Raw genomic sequence first — 22,363 nt, 5'->3', positions numbered from 1 at the left:
ACATTTGCCAGCTTTAAAAACAGCACGTCCACTGACATAATGGGTCTTAAAAAACCTATAAAATATATTGTTGACCTAATTGCTCATATCCTGGGGCATATATTTAACATTTGCCTTTATTCTGGGGTGTTTCCACGGAGCATGCAGTGCGGAAAAGTCACGGTAGGCGACAAGAACAACCTGTCTAATTACCGTCCGGTTTCAATACTACCCGTTTTTTCTAAGGGACTCGAAAAGTCATTCTTAAACGATTAACTTGTTTTACTGATCGCTACGACATCTTAGCTCCCGCACAGTAAGGTTTTAGAAAAAATCGATCAACTGAACTAGCGCTCCTTGCTCAGAAAGAACTCATCCTTGAAAATATGTAAAAAAAAACATTGTCCTAGGTATCTTCCTTGATTTTACAAAACCTTTCGATTATATTAACCACAATATACTTCTACAAAAGTTGGAGCATTATGGCATTCGCGATGTAGCCCACAAGTTAATCTCGTCTTACCTTCGATACCGATCCCAATGCGTTGTTATAAATGGACACTTCTGTCGTCAGATCGGTTAAACTAGGTGTTCCGCAAGGGAGCATCCTAGGTCCTTTTCTATTTATTTTATATATAAACGACATAGTTAACATTGACCCTAGTGCTAAGTACATAATTTACGCTGACCACACAATCTTATTTTTTCCAGGTAATTCTGGTGCGGATTTGGCTTGCCATGCTAATCGAACACTTAACCTCGTCAGCACCTGGGCAGAAAGAAATGAATTAAAATTAAATATTGCAAAAACCAAGACTGTTATGTTCCATCCAAGAAATAAAGTTTATGTATTACCACCAACTGTCATTGACCGCACAGAGATGCAGGCTGTTCAGTGTTTCAAGACGCTTGGTGTTATCTTTTCTGAAAATTTGTCCTGTAATGCACACATAAATGACCTCATCAAAAAACTGTAAACTATAGGTCTCATGCGTCGACATTGTTTCATGTGTCCAAGAGCAGTTAATGTCATGCTTTACAACTGGTTATTCTCATCATCACTCAATTACGGCGCACTTGTTTGGGGAACTACTACGAAAGATAATTTTCATGAGCTGCATTTGCTAAAAAACATGCAGTCTGCATAATATGCAAAGCACCCTATTTAAGTCACACGCAGGGGATGTACAAGCAGCTAAATATTGTCAGCGTAGAATCTATGTATGACTACAGACTTTCTAAGCAATGCAGATTAGAAAGAACTAAATGGAATGACACCCTGAAGTTACTGGCAAATCTTGAAAAACACACGCCTATATACCCAATGCGCAACCCAGACGAATGAAAATTGAGCAAATGCCATACAAGATATGGAAGGCAAATGTTAAAATTTAGACTACCAACATTGCTGAATGATTTCGCGAGGGTCAAAAATGCAGATTTTGACTCGATTTCATTGAAGAGCCTTCGGAATAAATATGTATAGGACTGAAATGTCGACACGTTTTAAATTTTGAAACTGTTTGCGAATTTACTTTTTCCTTTCTTTTTTCCTTTTTTTGCTCTGCTCTTTAATACTGATGACTTTGGATCATGTTGTACGTATGGGTAAACATATAAACGCTTCACCATGTAAACCAATAATTTCACTACGATGCACTTTATTTTCATGTATGCTCATGTTTGACTTGTGTTTATATTCTCCTATCACACCCATTTTTTTATTCTTTTTTTTAACCACTGCAGCATGTAGCTGCACACTGCTTGCCATGTATTGGGGTACGGGCCTTAGCCAAGCCTTCTTCTGGCTTTTTGCCCGTGCTCCAAACATCCCTGAGATGTTGAATAAACATGGTATTGTATTGTAAAGCTAGAAAGAGATAGCTTCACATGTGGCCTTATCTACTTGTTATTTTTTGTGCTTCTCAAGAGCTGCTTATGGTACAGGCTATGTACGGAACGAAATGTGACTACGAATACTTTAATCAGTATATATGAGACAACAAATGGACATGTAAATCGTTTCCTATATTTGCACTGAATTGTCGCAGTCTAAGGAATAAGGGCGAACAGCTCGAAGCTTTTTTTGATGACCTTGCCCTCAAATTTGATATTTGCAAATGGTTTGGTAATGAATTGATGTACCTGTTTTGCTAATGAATTTGATGTACATACTTTTGATGGTTATAGCCATTTTGGTTTGTTTAGAAATGACAAGAAAGGTGGTGGTGCTTCTATATATCTTATGAACGGCCTCAAATACACTGTGCTACAGGAATTTTCTACACCTAACAGTGATTATGAAATAATCACTTTAAGATGCTACGATGAAGTTGTGGTACTTGTCTACAGACTTCCAGCAGGGAAAATATCCTGTTTCATTGAATATTTAGACACAATTTTAATGGAATTATCCCAAACAGATGGAAAGGCTATTGTTGTTGGAGACGTCAATATTGATTTACAACTGTCCAGCAATGCTCAGCGTGACATTTTGTCAATGATGATTTCTCATGGCTTCAGGTAAACTATTGCTTGTCGCAATCTAATAACTGACACTTCTGAAACTATTATTTATATCTGCTTTGCAAATTACGAGAGAGGCAACACCGCATGCGGTGCACTTGTGTCTGGAATCTGTGACCATCTGCCTTTGTTCTGTATATTAGAAGGTCGTGTCTCAAGACAGCTGACTGCACAAGGGTATAAAGCCAGGAAAATTAATCAAAGCTCGTTATCCGCTTTTAGAACCCTTACTCTTGAGACAGATTGGTCTGGCGTGTTTTGTGAAAGTGACGCACAGAAAAGGTTTTCTACCTTCTATCGTAAAATTAGGGACCTATAAGACAAAGCTTTTTCAATATGCTATTAGAAGGAATCTAAAAAAGCAGTAAAGGCGTGGATGAACGCAGATATTTATCACAAAAAAGAAAAGGAAACAAGCTCTTTGAAGATTACCTTAAGACAAAAGACCAATCAAAATTCAAGGAATTTAAAAAATTCCGCAACAAAGTTAATGCTCAGATCAAGACAGCTAAACATGCCTATCAGAACAGTAAATGTGAAAGTATTGGACAGCCACTTAAGTTCTGGAAGGTTTTTAATGAACTTTCAAATGCTCGAAGGATGGATACTGCTCACTCTGACATAAACTTAGGTGGCGAAATAACATCAGGCCTGGAGCTCTGTGAGAAGTTTAATGAACATTTTCTTGCAGGTGGTAATAGGCAAACAAATGCTGGATTGTTACCTGAATAAACAAAATACATAAACAGACATCGGGAAAATGGGGATCCTGGTGGTTGAGCCGATGCCGAGCGTTTGGACCCTTAAGGCCCCTCGGCGGAGGCAACACACCACTTTGGCCCCGGCTTCCTGCAGACGGCACCTCCGGCCTGACCCGACCGGGGGGAATCGGCAGTCGCCTTTTCCTATTCACCACTTCATCTTTCACTTTCCTACCCTTTTCTCACAACTCTCCTGTCTCCCACTCACTTCTTGGTTTTTTTCCTTTTTCCTGGCGGCGAGGGTTAACCTTGTGTGGCTGACAAACCTTTGTTACGCCATATTTGGTTATAGTGATGGTGTACAGCTGGCGCAGACAGGGCTTTTTAAAGGCACCTGTCCCGTCCCCATGTAGGGCTCCATGGTGGGTGGCTGCACCATTGCCGAACAAAGAACACATTCCATGGCTTCTCATTTTTTTCAACCCGATCTCCCTCGAAAAAGAGGGCGCACCGACACAGATAAATTCTTCAAAAAAAACGCTACAAGCTTCCCTCGATTCCACGTTGTTCACAGCGAACACGAGGAACAAACTGCTAGACAAGTGTCACCATTCATTGTTACCAGGACTTTAACAAGTGCCATAGGAGAAGGGTACAAGATCAAAAAACTAGCAAACGGAGACCTTCTTTTAGAAGTTTTATACAACCACCAACAAGAGAAATTGTCAGAAGTGAAGTCATTCGGAGATATACCGGTCACAATCAGCAAACACCGATCTTTGAATACTGTTAGGGGAGTTATCTCAGATGATGACCTCAAATATGTAACTGATGAAGAACTTCTGGAAGGTTTGAAGAAGCAAAACGTGACCAACGTGTACAGGATAAAAATGAGACGAGATAATAAAGAAATCCCCACAAAGCACATTGTCCTGACATTTGCATCTAGTATCCTCCCCGACTCCGTAGAAATAGGCTACATAAAGCTCCAACTAAGACAGTACATACCAAACCCACGACGCTGCTTCAAATGCCAACGTTACGGCCACAGCTCTCAGAGTTGCCGGGGCCAACTCACATGTGCTAAATGCTCTTCCCATGAACACGATTCCGAAAACTGTGCAGTCGAACCACACCTATGTGTAAATTGTGAGGGCAGCCATCCTGCATACTCACGCGCATGTCCAGTTTGGAAACAAGAAAAGGAGATTGTCACAATCAAAGTCAAAGAAAACATAACATTTAGGGAAGCGCGAAAGAGGGTAGCTTCAATACACAAACCTACTTTCTCCGATGTGGTGGAAAAGGGCACAGCACCACAGCCGCTTTTGGCTCCCACTCAGGCCACACGCAGTGAGCCTGTAGTGGGGCCACCCGTGCCCAAGATGGCAGCAGCTAGCGCTGCGCCACCACCCACAAAACAGGACGCGCGGACCTCCAGGTCCGCGGGCCCCAAGGTCCCTCCCCACACGGAGAGGCCGAACATGAAAACAAACGTGCGGCTCGCACGTTCGTCCAGCGTGTCGGAGGATGCGATGGACACGATGGACACAAGTCAAAGTAGTCCTAAGGCGTCGACGTCGAAAGGGCGGCGGGGCTCCATAGACCGAAAAAAAAAGAAAAACCCCGAATAAGGGCGCCTGAAAACCCAACCTAGTTCCTTTCAGTACCCACATAATACAAGATGGCTTTTATACACTGGAACTGTAGGGGACTCTTACATAACCTAAGCGACATAAAAGACATATTAGCCACATACTCACCTGTCGCCTTGTGTTTACAGGAGACAAATTTAGGCTTTAAACACGAAAACATTCTAAAACACTATAAGGTCTTCCGCCGTGACCGAGAGCAGGTGAGCCGGCTTTCGGGTGGCGTAGCCATTATTGTTAACAGTGGAATCGCAGCCCGAGAACACAAGCTTAAAACCAAATTAGAAGCTGTGGCGGCCATCCTGCACACATTTAAAACACTCACAGTGTGCTGCGTTTATATTGATCCACATCTTAAAATACCACTCCAAGACTTACAAGACCTTTTAGTGCAACTACCAGAACCGTTTTTGATGGTCGGAGATTTTAACGCCCACTCTAGTTTTTGGGGCAGTAACAAAACCGACACTAGAGGCCAACTGATCGAGGATTTTATACTCTCCAATAACCTTTGCCTCCTGAACACTGGCAAACAAACCTATTGTTCCCCTAGCTCAGGAAAATTCAGTTGCATAGATTTGTCTTTTAGTTCGTCCTCGATTTTTACAGATTTTAATTGGGATGTCTTAGATAACCCATATGGAAGTGATCATCTACCCATACTAATTAGCTTAGCACATTCACCCGAAGTAATCACAACTAAACCACAACGATGGAAACTGCACTTAGCCGACTGGGCACTGTTCCGTGAAAAAGCCAGCCTAGATAGAATAGTTTCTGACGACGTGAGTGTAGACGAACTAAACGAATGTCTCACAAACTGTATTATTGCCTCTGCACGCCAAGCTATTCCTCAATCCTCTGGAATAGTAAAACAAAATCACAAATACTGGTACACAAAAGAATGTAAAGAAGCAAAAAAGAAACAAACCAAAGCCAGGGGCATTTTTCGCAGGTACCCCACACAGGAGAATTTTATAAAATTTAAAAAGGCGAGAGCAAAAGCTCGTTATATCCGTCGTAGTGCAGAAAAATCTTCTTGGAAAAATTACGTGTCGTCGATAAACAACTCAACCACATCAAAACAAATGTGGGAGAAGGTCAGAAAACTAAAAGGGAACTACTCTCCATTCACAGTCCCCCTTCTTACCGCTCCCGGTGTACAGACTAGTCTAGAACAACAGGCAGATATTTTAGGCGAACATTTTTCCGAAGTTTCCAGCTCATCCCACTACAGCGATTTATTTTTAAAATACAAAAAGACAGCAGAGAAACAAAGACTGCCGACAGACTGCGGTACAAACGAACCGTACAATAGTTTAATTACAATACAAGAAATCCAAACAGTACTTTCTGCCGGTAAACATACCGCCCCCGGCCCAGACCAAATACATTACCAAATGCTAGCCCATCTTTCTGAACCTGCCCTAGAGGCACTTCTAAAGTTTTTTAACAAAGTTTGGGTATCAGGAAAAATACCCAAAGCTTGGAAGGAAGCTATTATTGTGCCGTTTCTTAAACCCGGGAAGCCACCAACCGCTCCGAACAGTTATAGACCCATAGCCCTTACCAGTTGCCTCGCCAAGTCCTTTGAAAGTGTCCTAAACATAAGATTAACTTTTGTCCTTCAATCCCGCGAACTTCTCGACAGCCATCAATGTGGTTTTAAAAAAGGATGCTGCACCACAGATCACCTAGTCCGCCTTGAAAATACTGTCAGAGATGCGTTTATACACAGACAACAATGACTTGCAGTCTTTTTTGACTTAGAAAAGGCATACGACACAACCTGGAGGTTTGGGATTCTGCAAGACCTTGCCGAGCTTGGCGTCCGCGGCAGGATGTTAAATTGCATAAAAGACTTTTTATCCAATCGCTCATTCCATATGCGCCTAGGTTCGACCTTTTCAAAGAATTTTATTCAGGAAAATGGGGTACCCCAAGGCTGTATTTTAAGTACAACTCTCTTTGTCGTAAAAATGAATTCTATTAGGAAAATAATCCCAAGGTCCATTATGTATTCTGTTTATGTTGACGATCTTCAGATAGCATGTACATCCTCAAACATATCCACTTGCGAAAGACAAATACAGCTAACAATAAATAAACTGGCAACATGGGCAGACAGGAATGGTTTCCAGTTCTCTCCACAGAAAACAGTGGCCTTACTTTTTTCACTGAAACGGGGTCTACAGACAGACCCCACATTATACCTAAACGAAAACCTTTAAAAACTGAACACAAATTCTTAGGCATAACATTTGACCGAAAACTAACTTTTCTACCTCACATAAATGCCTTGAAAAAGAAAGCTTCTCGATCGCTGAATATACTCAAAGTGCTTTCACACAAACACTGGGGTTCTGACAGGGCAAGCCTTCTGCACATCTATCGCTCTGTGGTACGGTCCTGCTTAGACTATGGCTGCCTGGTGTATGGTTCTGCAAGGCCATCCTACTTGAAACGACTAGATCCAGTGCATAATTTGGGGTTGCGTCTTTCCACTGGCGCTTACAGGACGTCGCCCATAAACAGTCTTTATGTCGAAACAAACGAACCATCTCTTACAGATAGAAGCATGCTTACATGCTCATACGTCCTAAAAATCCGTTCCCTTCCAAAACACATCTGTTATGAAATAGTTACAAAGTGTCCATCCAGAACAATCTTTAACAACAAACCGCAAACCACCAGGCCACTGCTCTTGCGCTTTGAAGAGATCTGCCAGAATCTCGGCATACTGAACACATTATCCAGCATTGCGCAAAGACGAGGTCCACTGCCTTCATGGTATGATTTTCCTACATTGTGCGATTTCACTCTCACAGAGTTCTGCAAAAAGCAAACTCCACAACTCCAAATAGTACAAGAATTTCTGGCACTTGAGGAAAAATACAATGGTTTCACAGCCTTTTATACTGACGGTTCGAAAACGGATACTTATGTAGGAAGTGCAGTGGTGCGAGGGAATTCGGAGACAACAATACGACTTCCACAGTGCGCATCCATCTTCACTGCAGAATGTTACGCAGTATATGTGACCGTAGAAAAAATACTCAGCGAGAACCTCGAAAACGCTATTATTTACACAGACTCTTTAAGTATACTTACAGCCCTCCACTCAAGAAACGCAATCACTCCTATACTTGGTGACATTATACACAACATAGTAACAGCCACAGCTAGAAGACAAAACATTAAACTCTGCTGGGTCCCGAGTCATGTCGGCATAAAAGGCAATGAGCGAGCAGATTTCTGTGCTGCTCTAGCTCGTGGCAAGGAAATAAAAAAAGTAAATATACCCTTGAATGACTGCATGAAATTAGTACAAAGGAAGTTAAGGAAAAAATGACAATCGGCTTGGAACAGCGAACTGAATAATAAACTACACTTAATAAAGCCGATTTTAGGTGAATTTAAGTCATGTGTGCACCAAGAACGTTTTAAAAAGTGATTTTATGCCGTCTCAGAATAGGCCACACGCACCTTACGCACAACTTCCTGCTAACAAAACAAGATAAACCTGTTTGCGAAGAATGCGGAGATGAACTTACAATTAACCACATTTTATTCTCATGTAAAAAACTAGAAAAACTAAGAAAAAAGTACTTCACTCAATTTTATCATGAATGCATTCCTTTCCACCCTATATTGCTTTTAGCTAATAATGCCATTGTTAAAATACCTTCCAGTTTTAGCTTTTTAAAAGCAACAGGCGTACTTGAAAAGCTGTAATTTTTTTTAACCACTGGATCGCCTTTATACATGATACACCTCAGCCACTTTCTCATTCTTGAGAAGTAGGCTGAGGCTGTTTATTTGATTGGTTAGGAGCCTCAGGATCCTTGCTAGCCAAAGAAAGTCGTTTAGGCTGCCTGACCATCTTTAAGGCTTTTACCATTAGCCATTTCCAAATTTCTTCCCTTTTATTACTAGGCAGTACAATCTTTTTAAGTCATCTGCACCATCGCCTCTTTTTTATACTCCAAAACATTCCGTAGAAAATCAATCCTATACCTTGTGCTTGGCGCATGATGGCCTTAGCTGCCTATGTGCCATAAAACCCAACACAACACAACACAACAGAAACAGACATGTCGAACGTTCAATATTTTTAGCACTTTCTAATTTGGCTGAAATTAAGGAGATTATTGAATCATTAAAAAGTTCCATTGCAGCTGGCCCTGATGTTATTAAAGCCTTGCCAAAAAATATAGTAGCTGATGTTCTTGCAGCACCGTTGTCGCATATTTGTAATTGTATTCTGAGCGACGGCTGTTTTCCTGAAGAACTAAAAGTTGAACGAGTGATGGTAATACTTAAAGGAGGAGGAAAGGAACACCTAAACAACTATAGGCCAATATCTATTAGGTTTTTTTTTAATGTTGTCGAACGTTTGATCTACAGGCGGCTTTCCACGTTTCTAGACAGCCTAAATATTATCACGCCGAAAAAGTTCGGCTTTCAAAAGAACAACTCTACAGAATTAGCACTAAGAGCCATAAAGGAAAGAATAGTTGAAAATACTGAGATGAAGCTGTACACAGTTGGAACTTTTCTTCATATTAGAAAGGCCTTTGACTCTGTAGATCATGATATTCTGTTAAGGAAGATCAGTTGTTATCGCATAGGAGGCATTGCATTAACCCTTATTAAAAGTTACCTTTCAAAACGAAAACAGTATGTGATGATAGGAGATTGCTCGCCTAGTCATGGCACTGTATTTACAGGAGTCCCACAAGGTTCAATAATAGGGCCACTTTTATTTTTACTTACATTAATGATATATGCAATATACCTAATACACATGAGGTAATACTGTATGCTAATGATAATAATGTCTTTTTTAGTGGACCTGAGTTGATACACCTAAATGAAACTGCGAATTATTGGTTACGAGAACTTTCTGACTGCTTACTCTGCAATAAGTTGGAACTAAAAACACAAAACCAAATATGTTGTTTTTTGGTCAACAAGTGTCTTGGTAGATAGCAACTTCAGCTTGTATTATCAGAATGAAGCCATACAATCAACATCATGCATTAAATTTTTGGGTGTATACCTTAATGAATTTTTATCTAGGAATGAGCATGTAGACAACCTAAAATTGAACTTAGCAAAGGTAATTTTTGCATTATAAAAGCTTCGAAAACAAATTCCTGAGAAATTTAGATTAACCCTTTTTATGGCTTAGATACAGTCTCATTTAAATTACTCCGTTTTAATCTGGGGAACAACAACTTCTAATAACATAAAAGCTTTAACAACCCTTCAAAAGAAAGCCATTAGAGCAATAGAAGATTTAAATCCTGGGACAACAACCAGAGATTTTTTGGAAAGGCACACTGTGTTGAATATGCATCAGTTATATACATATAAACTTGCAATGCACAGAGCAGGAATAATCGCGCTTTTTTGAGCAATTATAGCTTGAAAAAGTCTATCCTTTCCTTTTAGAGTAATTAAATACAGAATGCCACGACATAGGACCAACTATGGCCATCAAAGTTCTAAATACTAATACCCTCTCTTCTAAATCAAAATAGAGAAATTAACATTGCAATGGAAACTTCTTTAACCAGAGTGTTTAAGAGAGACTTCGTTAAATATTTATTTGAGGAATGTTCCTATGTTTGATATGTTTTGATGAATTCATGTGTTAACAATGGTGACCTCTGCCCGATTCCACTTTTCAAATTTGTTAATACATGATCCCTTTTTGTGTAAGACCTGTTGTGTTGTTTTACATAGTGAATTATGTCTACTCTGTTGATTACTTCTAGCGCTGCTTTCATTGAAGTATTATGTGTTTGTTGTAATGCTCCTTTATTAATTCTGTATGTAATGTTCTTTTAATGCTGTATTTGTAGTTGCTGCATTTGAATTTCCTAGGTTCTGTGTTTGTGTTTTTTGTTCTAAAAAATTCCACTGTTTCCGAACAAACGAAGGGTTTAGGGACCTGGTCAGGTACACAGTACATTTTGTCCCTGATCCTTTAGTTTTCTGAACGCAGAAAACTAAGAACAAATAAAATGAAAAGAATGAAGCGTTGTGTCAATTATTCGAAAATATATGAAACTTTGAGAGCAAATTTGGTTCGTTTAAAATAATTTTGAACATGTACTGTTTGATTCGTTCCACTAATTCAACAGGAAGTTATTCAATTTGCTGTCCAAAAATTTCGAACATTCACACACCCCTAAGAATGGGCCTCATTTTGTGTGTGAGGGTTGGGAATGGTATGTATGGGTGTGTCCTAGTTCCATGTTGTGTTGCGTTATTGTAAATCTCTGGTCGTTTTGACATGTTATGCAATGCTACAGTGCCAGTGTTGAGGTAGCCAGTGCTGTATGTTATTTTGGGGGATGTGAATGATTTCAAGCTGGCTCTTGCTCGGTTCAGTGTGAATTTGTTTTTTTCGAGTCATGTCTCTTAGTTAGTAAAGTATGCGTCATGCTTGTGTAGAGCGCTCGGGCGGTGCACTACCGTGCAAACAAATCCAGAGCTTGTCGCAGCCGCTAGGTTCCGAGGAAACACTTTAGCTGAAGTAGTACAAAGTAGACACGACCACTTTGACAAGAAATCAGGGGCTGCTCTGTAATTTCACTTTTTGTTACCGGGTACGCACTGCTCAAGCGCTCTGCACAAGGGTGACGCGGGCTGTACATATCCCAGGAAATTGATTTCGTTGAATGAAAATGCACTGCTTTTTGAATCCTGTATAGACATTGGTCAGGTTCACTCTGTATGAAATAATGTTGTTCTATGGCCTGCACACTTTTTTTCCTATTTTGGAGCACTTGACTGATTGTGTGTTGGTGCATCTCCACTGCACATGTCCTTTAATTTGTATGTAATGTGATCCATGCCACTGGCTGTTTCCAGAATAAACCATTTCTCGCAAACACTGCGTGGTGAACATTCTTTAATGTCCTGTCTCATTTATTGTTTGCTCTTTAGAAATATTCCTTTATAGCGTTGTACAACTTTTACTGCATTCTTACTTGGCGCTCCCACTGCTCGGAACTCTTTTTGCCTGGCTGCATGAAAATCCTTCCTGAGCAGCTTCTGCTCTTCTGACAAGCTGACTTGCCTCTGTATTGCCTTATATACATTTGTGCACGACAACAAATCTTTAACTTTTGAGGCAGTACTATTTTCTGTCACTGTGTGAATCAAAACTACGTTCTGCATTTAACACGGGAATACAGGCCATATTGAGGTGGAGTGTATAATTTGACCCATCAATTTAAATATACTACTGTTCTGCCCCATATAATAGCCCAGTTATAGAGCCCTCTTTTCAATGACAAAGGAAAACGTGCTTTGCTTAGGAGCGAAAAATACCTTTAAAAAAACAAAAGAATTTCAGGTATGCACTAGAATGTTGCACATATGCAGTCAGATAACAGGCGATTAAGAAGTTTAGATTATGTTTTCTGCGCTCGTGTATGATAAATCAGCTTTCGAAATTAACAGACATCTTCCGTCTGAACTTTACGATCGGTAAAAAATAATTGCTCTCGCCAAGTCCTTTGGGCCACTCTACAGCACAGTGCCAAAGTCGGTCCCAGACCCTTTTGGCGAAGGCTGGATGCGCCGCTAAGCGGTTGCACGGAACAATTCATAGCATGCATGGTACCTTAAGAGAGACCCACAAAGGAGTGGGTCCCTCGGCAACAGCGAAATCGAAAGTTGCAGAGGGCCACTTGTTAATCGGGCCACGGCGGAGCACTCACCACTGTGCTAATTAATTAAACCTGACGAATGAACACCATCTTTTCACACAAATCTCTCGCTTCAGTGGTTAGGGCGCTCGACTACTGATCCGGAGTTCCCGGGTTCGAACCCGACCGCGGCGGCTGCGTTTTTATGGAGGAAAAACGCTAAGGCGCCCGTGTGCTGTGCGATGTCAGTGCACGTTAAAGATCCCCAGGTGGTCGAAATTATTCCGGAGCCCTCCACTACGGGCCTATTTGTTCCTCTCTTCTTTCACTCCCTCCTTTATCCCTTCCCTTACGGCGCGGTTCAGGTGTCCAGCGATATATGAGACAGATACTGCGCCATTTCCTTTCCACCAAAAACCAATTATTATCACCTAAAAGGAATAGTCACAGTGGTGCAGAATTTGGAAGAAAACCGCCACTGCTGACCAAATGCCGGTGCGAGCTCACTGACAACGGATTTCGGACAGCTCACATTAACGCGGTATGCATCAAAGGGACAGATACATACAGTTCATTTCAGAACGCGGCATAATATTCAAGCGATTCTGAACAAAACGAGATTTCTCCTTCCAAGTCACACGAAATGCAACTTGCGTTGAAAAACAAATGTGCGAAAAAAAATGTTTTACCATGCGGGATTTCAATCCACGCACCCCCAGTTGCATGTCGATTCTCGGGAGTGACGCGTTAGAGCACACGGCCACAGAACAGCGCGGAGTGGTACACCTCTCTATTTTTTTGCGGACTACTTCCGTAGCCTTCACAGCGTTGCACTTGATGTTTGAAACGGAGTATACTGTTTGCATTCCCTTACGACCATATGATAATGATTAGGCATGTCATTAGTAACGACGGAATCTTTATTGAACATCGCAAGAGAGCTCACGATGAAACAAAGCTTTCGCATTAAAAGCAGGTAAGCAGTCATAAGTGCCCTTCGTATTTTCTTTTTGTTTTGTTGTTCTAACATGTCTTACATACATACATATTTTATGTTTTCCAGAAATTGGAAAGGTCTCCTGAACTAAAAGCTACGAGCTTGACTAGGCCCAGGAGACCCAATACATGGCAATAGCGTGTGTTAAAAAAGAGATAAATAAACATTCACCCAAAAAGTTAGTAACTGATCTATACTATTTCCATAGCATACACAGAGCATTTAGCATACATGATGCATATCACAAAAAAGAGATATCACACAAAGCAAAGCAACAACAAAAGAGTAATAACATAAATGTGCAATTCAATATGAAATATAGCTAAAAGAACAAAAATAGCAGTACAAATCAAATATATACGTACAATTAGCAACAAGTTGTGAGTCAGTGCTCGTATTGTCTATTCTTCCCTGTCCTTCGATTTTGTTGGGCTAAATATGTAATGTTTACTATAGTGGAGACGTATACAGGTTACCGGACGCTGGTTGCGCATGCGCAGTGGCGCCTACTGCCCCACCCCTGCTACTGCGTGTGCGCAAGAGCAGCGGTGGCGCCAGGCATACGTCTCCGCTGTGCTAGTTTCGTCTGGTTACAGCGCAACTTAATATTTAAACGTCACGCAGAGAAGCCATGCTGTACACACCAGTTGCGTCCAGGTATACGTCGATGGTGCCCATATCTGCCATCTGCTGTTTGACGACGAACATTTTCACCAACCTGCGGGAAACGCGCAACAATTTGTTCCTGTACACGTCGGCTTCCTAGAAATGCCGAAGACAGCACTCTGTTTCGTTTCACAATCAAACACGCGCGTTTCGACTAGGGTGAGATCATTCAAGGAAGTTCGTACATAGAGAAAACAAAACAGAAGAACCTTCACGATTCCTCGCCATGCTTGCGAATGCATGTGCTGTCGGCAGCAGGGCTAAGGCGTTCCGACATACTGCGCTTTCCACTTTTTCTTAAGTCGGCTTACCTGCTCTTACAATAAATTTGCGTTGACGTCCGCAAAATGCGGACGAGGCTGCCGCCTTAATGCGTCTTTCCTCCCCTCCTCTTCGTCACAGCACAAAGTTCCACCGACAGAACGAATGCGCGCTTTTGAACCTTGCGGGACAGCAACCGCACCTTTATTTCCGCCTCAACCTCCCGGCAACGCTACGCGCCCTCTTCTTTTGCAGCGAGAACTGTATACTCCATCTCAGTGGTCATTTGCAGCACTACTAAAGCTGCGATGAGTGCACATGCGACGTTCCGACGCAGCAGAAGGAAGTGCTATAAAATAAGCATATGTGTATATGGGATCGCGTGCTTTAATGTGCGCATGCGACAAACGCTACTTCATATCAAGCCTTAACATACACTCGCGTTACCCGTACGTAACGTACTCGCAATCTGAAAATTGCGTAGACAAAACTTCCCGAGTTCAGCGTACGCGACTCTTGCGTTATGTTCAAACATCGTTTCCAAAATGACGATCTCCTCCCCTTCGAAGCAGGACCCCTCACCTCGGACTGCATTCGGCGTTGTTACTGCTGTTTTCAGTACGTTCATTGGCCGTACATGGGCCACTGGGCTTTTGCTTCGTCTCATCTCGCCTATAACAAAACTTTTGAGGGATAAATTCCTTCTGTTTTTTATTTAGGTTGACGACTCTCCCGCTTATAGTCCTAGGAGGAGCGTCGGTTTTGTTGACAGAAATGGTGCCCGCTTTAACAAGCTAATGACGCCACTGAATTGAGCTAACCGTTGCATCTCCGTTTGCATAAGATGGAACTAAAAATAAGAATGTGACAAATGGTGTAACATAGCCCAAAATGCTTGCATTTAGCATACGCAAGCGTGCATACACTTATGATACGTAGTCAGCGTCAATTTGGGTTATTTTCTAACCATATCTGTGCATGCCGCGAGCAGAGAGGACTTGTAGCGGAGGCACACGTTGCCTTATTGGCTGATGAGGTCTCTGATGAGGCTGATGAGGTCTTCGACAGCTTTTGCAAGCAACTTATGAGATTGAGTATAGAAACCACATTTCCCTGCAGGGTTTTGAACAGCGCAAAGAAACGTGGAGTAAGCAAGAAACACTCACACACACGAAGCGCTGGCTGTCAACTGAATCTTCATTAAAGACGCATACTTATAAAGCCCTCAAACCCAGTGCGCAGGCACACAAGGCATAAAAAACACACGCGAAAAGAAAAAAACAAATAAAAGGACACGCGCGCAATAACCTCATGAAGTTGATATAGTTACAGCAAGATAATCCAGCTCAGTCGGGTGTAACGCCACCAGAAGTTTGGCTACAGACAGGGTGTGCAATATGGCGATGTTTCCGCATGAGTCTTTCCTAATAAAAATTCAGTTGGTAATCAATGCTTCGTGTGTGCGTGTTTCGTTCTTAGTCCTGGTTTCTTCGCGTTGTTCAAAATGCTAAACGTTCACCAACTCGCCCAATATTCAGTTGATGTCAAAATGCAGGCTAGGCCGAGTCTTAAGCCAGCAAAGGCAATAAGTGAGCAAGTCCCTCCCACAAAAAAAAAGAGGAAGGCGGAATATCCAAGGAATCAATACATAACGATAGAAGAGGTCATCGGGTTCGCTGACGACCACAAGAACTGAACTGCGCCGAGGAACTGTAGGCTACTAATGCATCCTCGATCACCTGCACCGGTGCGCACTGACTATTCTCGATCACCGGAAGCACAACCTGTTGGAGCGGCTTTTCGTTGCAACGCTGACGCAGCACATATGCCCAAGTTGGACGAGATTAGGATACCGGGCATGTGCTACAAGACAACGGACGCCATGGTGAAAAATCTTCTGAAACTCGAGGGCTTCGCTCAGCAAGCGATGCGCCTAATTCGACGCATCGCTTACCACCAGATGAATTGAAAAAAGCCAACCTCCTAAGACTATATAGTACAGGCCTTCGTCATCAGCAGGATCGCTTATGCAGACAGTACCTGCACGTAACCAACTGAGAGAAGGAAAAGATCGACACCATCGGTAGGAAAATCAAATGTTTAGGAAATTCCGCAAGATGGAGTAGGTTTGTAATAAGGGAATAATTCCTTATTGGCATCCACCAAAGCGCAGCCATATGGCTACGAAGGAAAAATGTGCAGCTTTCCTTTGTAGCCGTTTGGGTGCGCTTGGGTGGATGCCCATAATTACTCCCCTATTACATCTTTAGGCAAAGCATGAAGACAGCACTAGGCCTTCCCATCAATATGTCTACACATCGGCTGATGAAATTCTGGGTGCAAAATACGTTGGCAGAAGTTTGGTTTGGTTTATAGGGGTTTAACGTCCAAAAGCGACACAGGCTATGGGGACGCCGTAGTGAAGGGCTCCAAAAATTTGGACCACCTGGCGTCGCACTGTACACGGGCCTTTAGAATTTTGCCTGCATATAAATACGACCGCCGCGGCCGGAATCGAACCCGCGTCATTCGGGTGAGCAGCCGAGCGCCATAACCATTGATTCACTGCGGCGGCCATTGGCAGAAGTGGTTGGGGCCAACCGAAGCTCCCAATATACAAAACTGGCCAAGTCCTCAACGAGACGAAACATATTCCTGACTATACATCCACTACAAGAGCCAAAGGGTAACCCATGATCAACGTCCCGACTGTGTTCAGGAATGGACTCTACATACCCCGCTCCCGAAGAATATGCGTCCGGAATACCGTCAATAAAAAATGCAGAAAAGAGCGGAAACGCTCCAGAAGGGATATCGAGCACGACAGGAGGTGGTCTATGTGGACGCCGCCGGGTTTGAAGACCGACACGTAACGGTCGCAGTCGGAGCTGACGACCGGGTAAACGTAAGATTGATCAGCTCGGTCAAAAGGACTATAGCCGAAACAGCAAAGGAGGTGTAGCCATTGCTCTCGCGATATAGGGAACAAGAGCAAACACAATTATAAGTGATTCGGAAACAGCAATCGAGAACTTTCTCAAGGGAAGAATCTCTTCGAAAGCGATAAAATGATACAATAATTTGGGCATCAGCCCACTCTAAATTCCACGGTAAGGAGGGAGCTCACGAGCTTACCAGCGATCTTACTTTCTGTGCTGGCTCAAGCCGTCAATATACCCTCGCTGAGATAGGCTAATCAGATACAGAGATGACGTAACACTTATGGCTCAGCAGGGCAGAATATCCACCGGAAGATAGGAAATTAAATAAGAATCAGGAAGAGTTCTGGACATGATTACAAACGAGGACTTACACAAACCCAGCTAATCTTAGGCAGTGATATCCGGGGTAATTATCAGATAGATGTCCGTTATGTCACGGTATACGGCAGACCTTTTTCACATTGTATAAAGCTGCACTAAAACATAGGGCGTACACGAAGAAACTAGGACAGAGGATCTCTGGGAGGCTATAATGCAAAGCTCAGACTCTGAGACTCAGTTGAGAAACGTCCGCGTGGCCGAAGACGCCTCCCGAGTGCAAGGGCTCCAGGCCGTTGTCTAGGCGGATGGGCTGAACCAAGTCCTGTATTTGTCGGAAAATAGTTACCTGATGCTACTACTTCTCGCGGCTGCGTTGCGTCGTTGTAGTCGGGGAGCGAGGAGGAAAGGGTGTTGAGAGAAGCGGTGCAACGCGCAACGCTTATTGGTACCAACGCTCTCGCCACTGGTGTCGTCATATGAAAAAGCTGAGTGGCTTTCCCCGTCACGCCTGTCACGGCGGCCGCCCGCGTTTTCGTCGATGGATGAAAGACCGAGCATAGGCAGGTCCTGCATGAGGTACGCCTGAGCAAACAGACCCACTCAAACAATGCAACTGGCGTTAACGTTTCGCGCTACCAAAGCTGTTGGTGGTATTCGCGGCAAGTTTTCCGTTGTGCAGCTGGCTTTATCAAATGCATCCTGATCGTAACCGGGATTCACAGCACGCGTTTTCTTAACAAGTCTCGTGTGGCTTGGTACCAGCTTCAGTTGACAGCAAGCCCGCAGCGTTGGCTCTTTGCTGAGGTCGCTCGAATGCAGAACCCGAGGGCGCGGCTTCATCCAGGCCACGACGACCGCATTTCGGTGGAGGCGAAGCGCAAAAAGCGCCCGTGTGTTGCGCATGTTAAAGATCCCCAGGTGGTCAAAATTATTCCGGTGCCCTCCACTACGACACCACTTTCTCTCTTTTTCTTTCACTACCACCTTCCACTCTTTCCTTACGGCGCGGTAGGGGCGCCCACCAAGATTTGGAACAATTGCTGCGCGATGTCCTTTCCTCGGTTAATTTTTCAATTTTCCCTTATAGCGCAGTTGAGGTGCCAACCGAGAAGCGCTGATGTTACGCGCCTTTCATTACCTCAAAACCAACTTTCCCTCATGGTGCAGTTGCGGTGGTCATCGAGAAGCGAGAGAGTCCCTGCGGCTTTCGTTTCCTCAAACTCAAGTTTCCTTTAGGGGAAATTGCGGTGTTCACTGATAACCGGGACACTTAATCCACCTTTCATTTTCCCAAACCAATTTCGTAGCGAGAGCTACACTGGGCTAGCAGTCGAGCATTTTGCGGTACATGGTAGAGGAAACTTGTGCGCATGCGCCGTTACCATGGCAACCGATGAGGAGCAAAGCGCGGCGTGCGCTTTGCCGACGCCGCGCACCCGCTCCACCGTCAAAGCCGAGCGTGATGTCACGCGGATGAGCAGTTCGCACGCGCCCATACCATGGTAACCAGAGAGACCCTGCAGCTGCGTTGTCTTCGTCGCCGCTTCGCCGCACGCCACTCTATCACCCGAGCCCCGCGTCGCATGCGCAGGATTGCGTATAAAAGGCGGAGATGTAGTGGGCGTCTATAGAGGCGAATGTCCGGACCCCTTACAGTATCTGTTACGGGTCCAATTCGACTTATTTTTGGAAATGTGGCGGAGAGTTTGAAGGATGCTTCACTCCCGCAATCGGCTGGCCCGGTATTGCACTACCTCCGGGAGCGGCCTTGTCTTTAGCGCGTCTTTACTATCCTGTCTTTCTATCCCATCTTTCAACTCTCATATCTGCACGTGGTAGCGATTGTGGCTCGGCTAGAGCCAGTGAGCAGGCCTGTGCACTTTCCTTTCCTTTCTTACTGGCAACAACAGACAGGGCGTCTATATCACAACATTTGACATGCATGCAGAGAAGGAGAGCCCAGCCGTTGCTAAACGGTGGTATAGACAAGAGAAGATTTACAGTTCCGATCCTGAGGTTGTCGCCTGGCAGTTGGCTTGAACCAAATAAGGACACTGCAGCCTGTGCGTACGTGAAACAAGGTATCACCGGTGTCAGACATCTCCCTTCGTTCGCGGTGAATATTAGAGTTTTAGTTTCACGTACTTAGAAGGTTCACTTACGCAAACGTGAGAAGTTACGTAGCCTGCACGCAGGTCGTTTGAAACACTTATAGTCACACGTACGCGACGCACGCCGCGCGTTACTCCTAGCGCCGTCTACTAAGAAACACAGACACTGGTTGTAGCCTAAATCATCGAAGGCAAGTCTTTAAGCCAAGCCATTCGGTCTGTCCTCGTGTTTGGCGGTTTGGCTATATTTGGCTGGTTTGGGGCCTTCTCAATTCGACTATGTTTGGCTGGTTTGGGGCTCTCTCAGTTCGAGATCTCGCGAGACCGTTCCTATGACGACGACCAACGCTACTTCGTCAGGCTTAACAGCTGAAAAATCGCCCTTCTGTCTGAAAGACGAAAGCTATTTGTCTCTTGAAACCTTATGCTAGAGTAAGGATGGGCAAATCGAAGGCGAATAAAGCAGTTTAGAGCACGATATCGCGTCGAGGGATTAGCGACGAAGCTGTTATCGCTGTGAAGCGGCGGGCAGGGCGCCGCCATGTTTGTCAACGCTACGTACGCAAGAAACGCAAAGACCGAAACGTAAAAATCCGAATCTCACGTACGTACGTGAGACTCGTGCATACCCTTTGCGTTCTGCGCATGCGCACTGGTCACCCGTAAGAGCTCTACGTACGTGAAGCCTCTACGTACGTGAAACTAAATCTCTCTAATGGTGAAGCCTGCTGTGTTCGGCTTCTGGAAAGTGGCATCATCCAAGGAGTCTACATGGCACCGAGAACATCTGTCAAGCAGACGATTGATGTGGTTGCCACGTGTATATCAGCCTACGGCACGGTTTCACAGTTGTGCGTGACTTTGGGTGACTTACATAGGAAACAGGACTCTCAGTGTGTGAAAGAAAAGTTTGACTTTAATTTAGCTTCGGACCCTTACGTCAAGACTACACATTGGGGAACTACAATAGAGCTTGTATACTGAAGAGGTACTACCATACTGTATCGACAAAATTGAGACCAGTGTATGCTACTTCGCAGATCATTGGGCAGTCCGTCTCTGTCAAGCAAAATGAATAAAAGATGTGTATACCCAATGTCTCACATTGCTAAACATACAGTGACCACAACACGCTACGTATATCCTGGCATAGCCGAGCTAAGCCACTGCCATTTTTTTCCTCATGGCGCCGTTGAGGTGGCCACCGAGAAGTGCGAAAGTTACTGCGCCTTTCATTTCCTCAAAACCAATTTAAGCGCAGTTGAGGTGCCCACCAAGAAGTGCAGCAATTACTGGGCCTTTCAGTTTCTCAAAGCCAATTTCTCTCACGGTCAAGTTGCGGTGTCCGCTGAGAAGCGGGACAGTTTTCATTTCCTCAAAACCAACTTTCCCTCACGGCCAAGCTGAAGTTTCCACAGAGAAGCGGGACAGTTACTCCGCCTTTAAGTTCTTCACAATCAATTTTCTCTCACAGCCAAGTTGTGTTGTCCACTGAGAAGCGGGGCGGCTGCTCCAATTTTCATTCCATCAAAACCAATTTTCCCTCATGGCCAAGATGCGATGATCACTGAGAAGCGGGACGGTTACACCACCTTTCATTTTCTCAAAACTGATGTTTCCTCATGGCGCAGTTGAAGTGGCCACCGAGAAGTGCAGCAGTTACTGCGTCTTTTATTTCATCATGACCAATTTTTCCTCACGGTCGAGTTGCGGTGTCCACTGAGAACCGAACAGTTAGTCCACATTTTATTTCCTCAAAACTCATTTTCCCTCGTGGTGCAGTTGAGGAAATTGGTTGAAAATTGGATTTTGAGGAAAGGAACTGGCGCAGTCATTGTCTCACATTTCAATGGACACTCGACCCGCTCCGTAAGGATAGGGACGAAGGTGGGAGTGAAAGAAAAAAATTAATGCGGATTAGCTCAGCTAATCCAGGATATACAAAGCGAAAGATGGCGTTCGCTGTGTTCATTGGCGTTGGCGTTGACAATGTTCTAGACGGCGACGGCATTGAGCAAAGGAAGGGCGCATAACTGGCTCCCTGGATATGCGGAGGCTTCATTCGTGCTTTGATACATGTGGCGGTGGTGGGAGAGAAATCTGGCCTGAATGCATTAGCGCTGACAGCGTTGTGGCTGACATGCGGCCCTGCAGCAATAGCTAGGCCGCAGCGTTCATTTAGTGATCAATCTCTCGCGATCAACCATTAATTGCATGCCACCTCCCAGGGTGGCAGAGAGGGCGCGCTGCCTATGCAGTGTGCGGAACGCAATCAAAGCAGGCTTTTGCAGTTGGACACCAACGCCGCGTACATGAAAGCGAGATTGAGGTCTCCACTGACGCACGGAGCCGGTTGTGCGCTTTTCCTTTCTTGAAAATGAACGGCCTTTGCAAACTTGTGAACGCCAATGAACTTTATGAACGCGGTCGGCTCACTTATTTTGTTTGGTTTTTGAAGAAATGAAGTCGCACAGTAACCGTTTCACATATCTCGGTGGACACCCGAACCGCGCCGTAAAGGAAGGGATGAATAAGGGAGG

The 22,363-nt window shown here is 43.9% G+C and overlaps 1 protein-coding gene across 1 annotated transcript in view; it reads right to left on the bottom strand.

Annotated features, from left to right (window-relative positions):
• LOC144123813 (ABC transporter G family member 23-like) overlaps positions 1-22,363 on the bottom strand; it is a 193,013-nt gene that overhangs the window by 56,795 nt on the left and 113,855 nt on the right. The window contains exon 10 of the mRNA XM_077656555.1: positions 14,167-14,240. Within this exon, the coding sequence (XP_077512681.1) occupies positions 14,167-14,240 (74 nt within the window). The remainder of the gene's footprint in view (positions 1-14,166; positions 14,241-22,363) is intronic.

This window comes from Amblyomma americanum, chromosome 3 (assembly GCF_052857255.1).
Source record: "Amblyomma americanum isolate KBUSLIRL-KWMA chromosome 3, ASM5285725v1, whole genome shotgun sequence".
Lineage (NCBI taxonomy): Eukaryota > Metazoa > Arthropoda > Arachnida > Ixodida > Ixodidae > Amblyomma > Amblyomma americanum.
This window is presented reverse-complemented; position numbering and strand designations above follow the sequence as displayed.